The sequence below is a fragment of the Heloderma suspectum genome, chromosome 14 (genome assembly GCF_057233095.1).
Source record: "Heloderma suspectum isolate Gila_16-S chromosome 14, 16-S_ref, whole genome shotgun sequence".
Lineage (NCBI taxonomy): Eukaryota > Metazoa > Chordata > Lepidosauria > Squamata > Helodermatidae > Heloderma > Heloderma suspectum.
The window spans coordinates 21,051,690-21,064,318 of record NC_139471.1 but is presented as its reverse complement, the minus strand read 5'-3'; the positions used below and the strand labels follow the sequence as shown (position 1 = coordinate 21,064,318).

The 12,629-nt window shown below is 43.3% G+C and overlaps 1 protein-coding gene across 4 annotated transcripts in view; it reads right to left on the bottom strand.

Moving 5' to 3' along the window:
* Positions 1–12,629, bottom strand: part of SPTAN1 (spectrin alpha, non-erythrocytic 1) — a 77,517-nt gene that overhangs the window by 49,092 nt on the left and 15,796 nt on the right. For all 4 annotated transcript variants that reach the window (XM_084820711.1, XM_084820713.1, XM_084820712.1 and 1 more), the window contains exons 4-13: positions 10,485–10,625; positions 8,989–9,135; positions 7,336–7,469; positions 6,341–6,485; positions 5,763–5,917; positions 4,087–4,222; positions 3,254–3,355; positions 2,560–2,697; positions 1,607–1,717; positions 130–207 (exon numbers count right to left, since the gene is read on the bottom strand). In XM_084820711.1, coding sequence (XP_084676837.1) covers positions 130–207; positions 1,607–1,717; positions 2,560–2,697; positions 3,254–3,355; positions 4,087–4,222; positions 5,763–5,917; positions 6,341–6,485; positions 7,336–7,469; positions 8,989–9,135; positions 10,485–10,625 — 1,287 coding nt within the window. The remainder of the gene's footprint in view (positions 1–129; positions 208–1,606; positions 1,718–2,559; positions 2,698–3,253; positions 3,356–4,086; positions 4,223–5,762; positions 5,918–6,340; positions 6,486–7,335; positions 7,470–8,988; positions 9,136–10,484; positions 10,626–12,629) is intronic.

Below are 12,629 nucleotides of genomic sequence, written 5' to 3'. Positions count from 1 at the left end.
TTCATTATAAGGTCTTTAAATCATATCAGGCCATTATCTCAGTTACAGGCAATTTCAGCCAGACAATTCTAATTTTTAAAAAACAAACACACACAAGCTATAAAACTGTATGAGATACTTTAAACTTACTGCATCTCTGCGTGTAGCAACGTCTTCTTTAGCATAGTGGTTATTTTGTATCAGTTTTGTAGCAAATTCATCCAGGGCCTGAAAAAAACAGAAAGCAGTTTTCATTTACTTAGTATGCAAGGAACATTCACAGGATTGCAAATGTCTCAAACTCCTAGCTCATTACATTGGGCGAGTCCACACGTCATGCTCAGCCACCCTGAGAATAAGCCACGCAGCAGACATTCACTCCTGTATACTTGTGCAGGACTGAATTTAAAAAATAAAATGCAAACAGGTTTGGGACACTCCCTAGTGTCCTTTCTTCAAGATTTCTATAGAAAAAAAATTAAAAATCAATCTTGAGGTGAAGGGCACTGTTTGCACATAATGTTAAACAAGCCATAGAAGAAAGGTCCTTTGGTTGTTTAGCCATGGCACCAGCACTCTGCCATGTTAACAACATATTTGCAGACAGTACTTAAACATTTTGACAAAAAGTCCAACATATCAACTGTGATGGCCTTTTCCTTGTTGGGAGCAAGTCTTGGAGAATAGCTTTCAAAATTGCAGAATCTTAGGTTCCAGGCGAACTCTGATAACTCTACTAATCCATTTCCAAGGGGTTTTAATGACCTGGAATCCAAAGGTGGCAACTGCCCAATAACGGAACCAGCCAAGGGATCTATTATAGAAAGCTGGCTCCTGAAAATTTGGGTCATCCTAATTGGGGATACTTTGACCCAATTAGCAAGGGAGGACTTTTAAGACAGCACAAAACAGTACAACTATCATAGGGAACACCGGTGCAATACTGGTGTTTCCTGCAGCGATTATACTGTGAAGCACTGTCTTTAGAAAGGGAAACAGAATAGTACTCTTACTCAAATCTGGTCTCTCTTCCCATGTTGAAAAGAATAATTGTATACCTCAGAAAAGCTGTGCCTCTGACAATATTGATTAAACAGGCAGGAATATAATTTAAGTGGTGGACTTTCTAACCTAAGTGCTCATCTTTCAAGATGCACGAGCTCCTGGGCTTTCTTCCTCAACCTCCATTTTATCTGTGACTTACAAAGAACTATAATAAAAACAGAAATAGTCAAGGGTTTTGATGACTGGGGAGGGGAGCCCCCCAGTATCTTTCCCAATCTATTTTGAGGGATTGCAGCAGTGCTTGCTTTTTTCAGTCATAATGCTTAAGATAAAAATCTTTACCGCACATAGTTCTAGTTTAATAGATTCTCAGATGTGTATGCTATAATTACAGCAAACAGACAAAAGTTATAGCATTTGTGCTGCATGTTATATAGCACATTGCCAGTAGGCTCTTATCTTTTTTAAGTTTCAGAAATAAAATGGTGGAGGGTGAAATTGTCCCCCCTCTCACTATTTCTATAGCTACTGTTTTATTAGTATTTTCTGCTTAGCTTGTGAGGTTGTTCTCTTTCACATTTGAAGCAAAACAACCAATAACCCAGTATAAAAAATGCCTTACAGTTATTTTTTCTTCTTGGGCACTGAGAGACTTCTCAAAGTCTTCATGCTTCTTTAGCAGGGCTTCCACACTGTCAAGGGAGTCGCCAAGGTCTTCATTTAGCAAGAAGGCCTGAAAGAGAAAAAAGGAGAAGGAGAATCAGAAAGGAATTTGGGGGGGGGGGGTCATTTAACAAAACTAACTGACCATGGATTCAGGCCAGACAAAAGAAAGGACTTCTTTACACAGTACAGGATTTATCTATGGAATTCACCACCACAAGATGTGGAGACGGCCATTGGCTTAAATGTCTTTTTAAAAAGGCTTAAACAAATTCGTGGAAGATAGTTCTCTCAGCAGGTATTTGCTACAATGGAACCTCCAGATTCAAGGACAGTGTACGTCTGAATACCAGTCCCAAGCAGGAGGGGCAAAGGGGAAGGGCTGTTGCCTTCATGCCCTTGCTCGTGGGCTTGCCTGAAGCATCTGGCTGGCCACTGTGGGAAACAGGAAGCTGAACTAAATGGTCTGAACCAGCAGGGCTGGTCTTATGGCCTTATTTGTACATGCACCAACTCTTTGTCAATCCTGTCCCTAGCTCAAGCATACGGCATCTGGAGGTAGCACACATTATCCACGTTAAAGATGCTTTTTGTCCATCTTGAAACCTGGCAATCTACTCTATCTTGGTTCAGAACTGAAAATGAAAAGCCCCTGTATGGACCTTTGGGAGAGCATTAGGCCCAATCTAACATGAACGGGTTAATTCTGCTAAGCATCCTCAGTTGCCTAAAACAGCAAGATGATAAGCAACTGGAAAGAGACGCTGAAGGTATGGAGAAGGCATGCAAATCATTCACATTCACCATAACGTGCTTTCCTCTGGCCAGTGCTGCATGATACACAGCGCTCAAACACACCTGGACACGTTTGCTTGCTAAATTAAACTTGCCATGAATGCATGTGACACTTACTTCCTGTTTACTCATCCAGTTGTCGACTTGCTCAGTGTCCCGGTAGAAGAGCTGCAGGTCCATGCACTGCTCGTATTGCTGACGACGAAGCTCCCACAGTTCCAGAAGGGCGGTTCTTTCATCCGACAGGATGGTCAGCTGAGGGATGAAGGAGGAACAAGTTCACTTCCAGCAACAACACACTCAGTCCCTCAAGGAGCCTATCCATCAGTGCTGGCGCCAACTGTTTGTTCAGAAGAACATGCCCTTAATAACAGTAATAATAAAAAGACACTAAGCCTGCTCCTATAGTATCTCCCGTTTGGGCACCTTTAGCGCCAGGTTTTCTTTACTGTTTGGGAAGGGGCTGCAGTTCAGTTGTAGAGCCCACTGTTTGCATGCAGAAAGCCATGGCTCAGTCCCTTGCACCTGCAATTAGACAGATCTCAGGGAGCAGGGCTGAGAAACTGGGGACTGAACCAATAGCGCACTTGATGTCTCGGTGTTGTCCTTATGGCCTCAAAGACTACAGTGATCCAGGCTTCCCCAACTTGGTGCCCTCCAGATGTTTTGGACTGCAACTCCCATCGTTCCCAGCCAGCATAGCTAGTAATGACGGAAGTCCAACACATCCGGAGGGCACCAGATCAGGGGTGGCTGGATTAATCCTTCTCTTCCACGTCCATGCTCCTTGCCTTTCAGTGAGTCATCTCACCTTCTCTCTAACTTCATCAGAGGCGTAGTGATCAGCAGCAAGCAAAGCCTGACCAGATTCATCGGCAGATTTAAAACTGTCTTCGTGGGCATCAATTTCTCCCTGTAACAAAACATGACCAATCTGTTTTCACCTTCCAGAATGATAAAGCCACCATTAAAAAAATACTAAATATCCCACACATGAAAACATATGCATACCCCTGAAACCGCAAGCATGGAAATTAAGACACACATGCAGTTAAGCTACTGAGAGACATTTAGGGTGCAATACTTGCATGTTTAGACAGAAAAAAGTCCTGTAACTGCTGGCTGGGGCATGCTGCGAGTTGTAGGATTTTTTCTGTCTAAACGTGCATAGGACTGTGCCCTTCATTGTCTTTGTACAGAAGGTGGACCTAGAAGGTGGATCTAGCCACAGTCATGCACACTTTGGTACTGTAATATGTCCTGTATGACGCTGCCTTTGAAGACTGTCCAAAACAATTAATACAAAATGACTGCTGACAGAAGCCCCATCTACTGCTTATATACACAGAGCACCAATGTTGGCTCATTTACACTGGCTCCCAATTTATTTCCAGGCCCAATTTAAGGTGCTGGAGTCATAGATTAGTGGGCCACAGTTCAGTAGTAGAGCACCCGCTTTGTAACCAGATGGTCCCAGTTTCAATCTCTGGTGCCTCCAGGAAGGGCTGGAAAAGACCCATCCGAAACCATGGAAAGCCACTGCCAGTCAAGACAACAGTGAGCTACATGGACCAAGAGTATAACTGGGTACAAGGCAGCTTCCCATATTCCTATGACAGGCAGATTCAGTTCTGGGGCTATTACCTTATGCTCTTGATGTCTGTCTAGCAGGGCTTCAGCTCCCGCCACATCATTGGCAAGCTCATCAGCATTAATCAGAGCCTTCATTTCCGTCACCCAGCTAGTAAGATCCCGAAAGTCTGCAAGGAAGCGCTGCAACCTTTAAGACAGGGTAGGAGAGGTGGAGATGGCAGAAGTGAAAAATGCCATATCTGCACAGGAATTCCATTCTTACCCACATCTCTAGGATCATGAACCCACTTTTCATGCTTCTGAACCGTCTCCCTGCTGTCCTCTCTACAAGTTTTAAACCTTCTCATATATCCTTCCTTTTCTCCTCTTCCCTTTCCATTCCTATTTCCTTGCCTGTCATGTCTGTTTAGATTGTAAGCAGGGACTGCCTTCTTTTACTGATAAGCTACTCCAGGAGCCTTTTTGGCTAAGGAGCAAGATAAAAAGGCTTCAAATAAACAAATAAAACAAAATAAAACCGTCCTCCCTCCCCATGACTGCTAAGGTAAAGTTAATACTCATCTATGTTTTTTCTTGCCTTCTTCCACATCTCTTTCTGCATTCTTTCTTGCTGTTTGTGATGTCTGAACAGCCCCTCCCTTGAAACCACCAGTTACTCTCTCTCCTCCACAAAACCTACTTCTGCGAAGTACTTCATGGACCATTAGAATCTATAGGACCCAAACCCTGCAGAAGTGGATTTTGAGGAGTGCGTGCGTGCGTGTGTGTGTGTATCTATCTATCGACAGAAACTGATGGTTTGAAGGGAGGACCTATTCAACCATCTACCACCATTTTACTGCTTGTCTTCCACTATTTATATGACATGGGTGCACATGGGTTAATCTCCCATGTTGGAAAAAGTAGCATATGAAGGGGCTTACTCAGCACCAAAAGTCGGTCAGACACATAGCAGAGGACATTGTTCCTGCTCACTGGATTGACAAGCAAAGTAACAGAGACAGGACAAAGGTGAAGGAAAAGACTGGGATTTGATCAGGGTGATTTCCCCACAAGGTGTGGGGGAGAGGACAAAATAGTAGTAGACAGCAGATAAAACTGAGGTGGCATGAAGTTGAAGAACTTCACATAGGACCTACAGACAGGAAATACTGAGAACTTTGAACTGTCCAGAGGACTATGGACCAGGATGCATTGAGGCCAAAGGAATGGCGAGGGGGGGGGAGAGGAGGGAAAATGCAAAGTTTACATATGGTCTGAACCAAACAGCCAAATCTTTGGCTGCAGTTTTAGTAAACCTTTATTAAAGTTACTGAATATTTGGCCATGAATCCATGTAGTGAACCATTTTTGATTATCAGAGGCACGGAAGAAATGTCTTCCTAGTATGAACCATAATTCACAAGGACTGGATAGGCTGACAATCCTGGAGGCTTATGTGGCCAACAATGGATTAAAGGAATGCCACAATAGGAATCATTAGAAAACTTGTTCTACTGCAGATGACAGGATAAGCTTCTTTCACTCCTGCCCAAGGTGTTCATTAAAATATTTAATTTGGAAACAAAAACCAGGACACACACACACAGCATTGTGAATGCTAATGTGCATGAAAACGTTTGAAGACGCCTCTTTAGTCTTCCCCGGCAATGTTGCAGTGAACCTGGGTGGGGATTTCTTCTAGAAGAGACAGGGTGTGTGTCTTTCCAAGCATGAGGCGTTCTTACCTGTAGGAGTCATTCAGGCGAGCATGCCTCTCAGCTGCCCGAGTGCGAATCTGCTCCCAGTTTGCAATCAGCTCCTCCCGTTTCACATGGATCTGAGAGGCATTTGGAGGGTGGGACTGCTGCAGCCTGTCAGCCTCTGCACACAAAGCCTTCACCTACAGACAAGAGGGAAAGAGAAGCCACAAGTTAACAATAAGATCAGCCTAAGCTGATTTTGGCAAAAAGTATACTGGATTTTGTTGAACAGTTAAAAAATAATGTGTATAATTGTTTGGTTCTCCTTTAAAAATGTGTTGGTAATGGTGAAGGTGCAACAGCAAAAGAATTTTTAAAATGGAAATCTAATGGATCACTGCAGGTTATGGCCTAACTCAGGAAACATCTGGCTATGGCTGAGATGGACAGGTTAAATTGGATTAGTAGGATTGCTTTCTTTGTTATACAGTGTGACAATCTTCAGCAGGACATTCATTTAGTTCTGTTAAGTCTGATTTTAATATTACTGAAATGAAAAATAAGGAAAAAAAGCTAATCTGAGGCCAGCAATGCCCTTCAGATAAATCATCTACTCCATCTACCTTGTCTTCCAAAGCAGCAAGATCCCTCTCCAAGCCCTCATGTTTGCGGAGCAAAGCCTGCACGCTTGCAAGGTCTCTGCCAAAATCGTCAGAAGCCATCAGCTGCTCTTTCTCTTTAATCCAGCTTATAGTTTCATCCACATCCCTGCAAGAAGCAAATCCTAATTTAGTTCATGTACATCTCCATATTGGGGGTGAGTCAAGAAGGCAAAGACCTCCATAAAAGCTACATTCCCTATTTGGAGAAGGCTGTTCTCACTATTAACAGACAAACAAAAGCCAACTTTCACCACAAGCGCTAGGTTCTCCCAGACCTGCACCTGCCAATATTCTCCCTTTTAAACAACTCTTAAAGCAGCCTTCCCCAACCTGGTGCCCTTGAGATGTGTTGGACTGCAACTCTCATAATTCCCAGCCAGCATAGCCATGCTGGCTGGGAATTATGGGAGTTGCAGTCCAACCCATCTGGAAGGCGCCAGGTTGGGGAAGCCTCTCTTAAAAGCCTCAGGATCCCTACCTCAAATGGCAACCCCCTGAAAGAGTCACTGCATTACGATGTTCCCCTCATTCTTCCTAGAAAGGACTCCGTTTCAGAGAGGGAGAAAAACACACACCAGGCTTTCATTCTAGACAGCACAAAGTTCTTCTTTCCCATGAGCCAAACTACAGCAGACATTGGCAAGTGTTCACACTACTTTGGGAGGGTCCACGACCCAGTGGTAGGGCATGTTCTTTGCATGCAGAAGGCCTCAATTCTTGACACCGCCAGTTCCAGGATCTCAGGTAGATCCAAGACCTGGCAAACCCACTGCCAGTCAAAGTAGATAATAATGGGCTAAATGGACCCAGAGTCTGACCTGGAATGAGGCAGCTTCGTATGTTCCATGTTAAATGCAGAAACACACTGTAATGCAACTACTCATTTGGATTTAAAACACACAAACACGCACATACACACGAAAAACAGATATTGACAAACAGGGTCAAGTCCACACCTGTTAAAACGCTGCACTTCAGCTGCTCCAAAGAGCTTCCCCTGCCTCTGAAGGGCCAGGCCCTTCAGACGTTGCCAGCTCGCGTTGACTTCATCTTGTTTAGACTTGATTAGTTCTTCTTCAGGGTGCTGCTCCTAGAAAGCGGAGGGAATGGGGAATCTTTTGATGAATTTGCACTGACTGAAGTAATTTCTGCTTTCTCCTTGAACGGCTTCCATATTTTACACCCACAATCAACCTGTTCCATAAAATAGTATTTCTGTAGGATTATACAGAACTCAAAGGCTTCTTTCCATGCAATGGAAAACCTGGAGGAAATTGGCAAGCTCTTCAGATTTGACCAGAGAGCTGCTAGTTTAGCCTTCCCCAACCTGGTGCCCTCCAGATGTGTTTAACTACAACCCCATCATCCCGCAACTAGCAGAGGATTATGGGAGTTGTAGTTCAACACATCTGGAGGGCAACAGGTTGGGGAAGGCTGAACTAGTTCTTAAACTCTAAGTCATAGAAAACCAACTGATTTGCTGAGGAACATATATGTCCTGCCCTCATCCCAAAAGACAATGGAGCAAGTTGCAATGGTCCAAATGGATATTTTTCAAGGCCCTGGAGGATGAACCCTAGCAGAGGAAAAAGCTTGCGATAGTGGTTTGATTACCTACTGATCTGTAGTACTGATGATCAGCACAACTGATGGAGAACACCCACTCGTAAATTGCTCTAGCTGGGGTGGTTGGCACTGGGTCTCTAGGACCAAAAAACAGCATAGGCTGAAAGGAAGACCCTCAAGATGTCTGCAGGTGTACCATCTGAGAGGCAGGGGGAGGAAAGTATGGAAACTCCCAGTCATTCTTCTCCCGCACTTCTAGTCCCCTACTTCTCCCCCACTTCACACCCTGCTGTTCATCACTGAGGCCACTGCCTTAACCTGACCATGGGTCTTGGATCAGAGCCACTTTCCCCAAAGCTAGCCCTGCCCCATATTACCCTGGACCAATCATGGCCTCCGTTACACCAGACAATAAATAGCGAACATTTTCAGCCTGAGCAGTAAGAAACGGACACCTAGAAGCAGGGCTCCACCCTCCCCACCCCATAACAGAATGCTGAGTTCCTGTTTTATTGTCCAGAGTCATCAAAGTCCCCTTGGTTGCCTATAAATAAAGGAAGCTGATTGAGAAGGAGCTGTTTCTTCAGTAGGCGATCACCTGTCGCTTTGTGGGACCCTATTCTTAGGCTAGAGAAATAACTTTAGGTTTAGAGAGCTCAGTGGATCTAGGTGAGGTGATATTCCATTAATATTCACAGCCTGTAAAGCCAGCCTAGTAACTTCTGATCTTGCATTTTACACATTGCTCTGAGTTTACTGGCACCTACATGTCTGGGTTTTAATAAAACTTAAAATATGTTAAAGTTCTCAACTGGGGGGCCATGAGTACTCAACAGAATGCCACCTTGCACAGGAGGAGATACAGACCATCATGAGTATCATTGTTTCTTCAACTACTTTGGTCTTTCAAGTCAATGTGTAACTCCAGAGTGAGGGGAGTTAACAGGCTCTGAGAAGGAGTGTGAGAATGCTCCATTTCCCTCCTCTCCTGAAACTATATTTCAGATCTGCTCAAAGGACCTCTAAGCTGCCAAAGCCAATACCTGGATAAGCTTGCCAGCAAACTGGTTCACTTCATTCACCCTCTCCTCATGGGCTGCCAGGTCCGTCTGGAACTCCTCAAATTTCTTCTGCAAGACCTCAACATGCTCCAGATCCTGGCCAAGCTCTTCTGAAGTTACTATCGCCTCCTAGTAAGCACAAGGACACCAGTTCTAGAACACATCAGCATGCCGAGACATTTCCAGAACCAGGAATGTTGGTCTGACGGAAGCAACCCCACTTTTTGAAACCCAAACGTATGAACAGTTTCCAGAGAGCAGGTTTTAACAACAGCTTGCTTTTGTTTTATATTCTCTGGGCACTGAAGCCTGAAGTTGGATCTGTAAAAGTAAAAAACCTCACTTCCGGTATGTAAAAGTCTAGTTAGTTCAATAATTGGTCACTGGCTCACTCACTCTATATTTCCTCATTCAGTGATACTGATGTAGCTCCTTAGTCTTTAGCACTGGATTGTAAACCTTCAGAGCAATTAGGCTCTTCAGTATGCCTGACTGCCAGCAGTAAGCAGTATAAGAATACATAGAATACATAAGCATACATAGGGAGTTTGTGGTATGAATGCAATGCTATGTAGTCCCATTGGTCATAGAGAGACAATGCACTGTGACAGTGCAATCCTGCACATGTTTACTAGGAAGTAATCCCCATTGTGTTCAATGCTGCTTTTTCCCAGGAAGTATATTTGGGGTTACAACACATACCTGGGCGTAATCCCCACTGAACACAGTGGGACTTACTTCTGAGTAAACACGCATAGCACTGTGCTGTAACTGCAATTTATGTTATTAGTTTCCCAAAGTAACAAACAAGGAAAATGTGTTCCAGACACTGCTCTGCTCTTCCTTCAAAAGAAAGGAGGACAAGCTTTCTCTAAATGTATTCTTTATCTATATTTATAGAATGCTTTCCCGCTACACAGTCCCTCAAAGCAAATGAAAAGCAACTTGCACTTTGTATCATGTTGGTTTTAACTGTGTTCTAAGCCACTTTGTGAACTTTGGTAAAATGGAAGGATAAAAATTATTATTATTAACAACAACAACAAGCTGCACACACACTGCACTGTAATTTTCACTAGCAGTGAGGTGTCTGCAAATTCACCACCGCCACAAAGTATACTTTTTTTTTTTTTAAAGGTAAGCTAAACTATCCAATGCCAGAACATCAAGCCTCTATTTTCTCATTTACCCATTTGCCCTCTAGTACCTTTGTCAGTTATTTTAAACATTCCCTCACCCCCAATTTTCCATTAAAACTGTAATGATCTGCAAAGTCTGTTCTTTTATACTGAGGAATTACCTCAATGATAGTTACATGATTATCTTATAGTGCACTTTTACGAGCCAAATAGCACTACCCCATGCAAGACATTTGAGGGATCACTTTGACGCAACCAGGCCCAATCTCCTGCAAGGCAACCAGATACCCAAGAGTTATCCTATACCAGGGAGTGACCTCTTAGTCCCAGTGCAGATACCTTGTCATTGATCCAGTCCATCACATCTTCACATTCTCGTAAATACTGCACAAGCTTCTGAGCTTGCAGCAGTTTGACTCCCTTCTCCCGCATTTTCTCCAACAGCAACTCCCACAACCGGTGAAGCTCCTGAAGTCGAGTCTGGAAGTTAAAAGAAATAAAATCAATGGATAATTACACTGGAGATATTAAGCTATACATTTTTTAAAAAAAATATGGAAAAAGGGTTAAATTTCAACCCTAACTATTGAGTCCTAAAAGGCAAAGCAATGTAATGAGGTGTTAAACTCTTTGGAGCCAGCAGGGGAGACGCACAATGGTATTTTAATATTAATATTGAAGTTCATCCCATTGGCTTCTGTGATCACTGAATCATCAGTTATCATGAATCTGATCCTGGTTTGTTTTAACTAACTTTGGCTAGAACAAGAACACAAGTTCAAATGTGATGCCAAACTGCTTTGTTGCAAAGTGAAAACAGATGTTTTCACTCTCGCCATGGCTCAGGTCAAGGGTAGGCAGACAGTGGGCTGGAATTTACTAGTAGAAGGCTGAGTGATTTGAAGTAATCAGCAAGTGTTTCTGACTCCCAATTGTTTAACAGCAGCAACAAAGTAAAGACTCCCCACCCTCCACCGCTGCCCCATTAAGCTGTTGAAATGAAGAACACTTAGGAAAAAACCAGGAGGGGGGTTTTGTGCAAAAGGATTGGGAGTTTAATTCAGATTCTTAAAAAAAAATTCCTGGGCTGAACATGTATGCAGAGGCACCCTGTTCCTTGATTCCAAGATTATGTCCGCCCCCACCCTGCTGCCCCCAAGCCACGATTTTGCCCCTGGTGTTCAAATAAAAAAAACAAGGTAGATCCTGAAAGTTTAACAACGGCCCATCCCGAGGCTTTTGTCGAACCTGAGGCCACTCAGCAAGCTTTATCAATGAACAGAGATCACACTGAAATTGTTATCCATAGCACCACACTAGCTCACATTTATCCTAATAGCTCCTTTTCTTATCCATTTTAGCAGTGTTTGCTTCAAAATTTACATATGAGGACATGCACCACAGTGCAACACCCAACGCAAATCTAAAAAGTCTTTCTTTTCTTTTTTGAATCAAAGGCAAGCCTCACAAGAAGTAGGTCCATCTTTGTAGAGTAACATTATACAAGCCTATTTAACAATAAGGGTTTTTTTGTTTCCAGTTTACTTATATCAGTTTACAAATAAATCATCATTGCAGGAGAGATGAGGGTTACCACTAATTGCATGAAGCAAAATGACTGAAATGTTATGAAGCAGCAATACAGTCAGAAGGCAGGAAAACTCTCCAGTTGAACCAAAATACTGGAAGAGTCTAGAAACTCACACAGCAATTAAAAGAACATGGGAAAAAACAGCACCACCAAGCACACACTTGCAAAAAAAGGGCAATACTTGCTCCACCCGGCATTCATTGTGCTGTGATCATCAATAATAGCAACTTGAAAGTCAAGCTGAGGAGGCTGGGAAATCTCTCTTGGATGGATGCATATTAAAAGCATAACTGACTCAGTAATGGGGGGAGGGGGATAAAAAAGGGAACGAAAGAACTCACACAGCTTGAGATTCTAATATTCTTGAGGTAGATCTATATGCAACAAGAACATGGAGCTGCCGCTGAAAATGGCATCCACATGCTGAGTTCTCTCTTTCTGAAACATGTAGTAAAACTCACCACCTGTTTTGACATCAGTGTGCCCTTTCCCACCCCCACCAGCAGCACGCAATGATGCAAACTGGAAGCTGAGGGAAATGCACAACAAAACCAGCTCAGGGCCAAGTAATCTGAAGGACCTCCTCCTCCCGCATGAACCTGTTCAGGCACTGCATTCAACATCTGATGCCCTGTTTTGTGTTCTGCCCCTTTTGAGATGCACTTGTTGGGGATATGAGAGCAGCCTTCTTGGTGGCAGCACCCAGACTATGCAACTCTCTCCTCCTCTGTTTAGGAAGGCAGCAAAGACTTTTATTCTGCAATGCTCTTTATCTGTTTTAACCTTCTGCCACAGCAATGTATTTTTAAATTGACCTGGTTGTTTATGCACTTTCATGCTGCTGTTTTAATGATTTAATTGATATACTGCATTTTAGTGTTTTTAATCTGTAA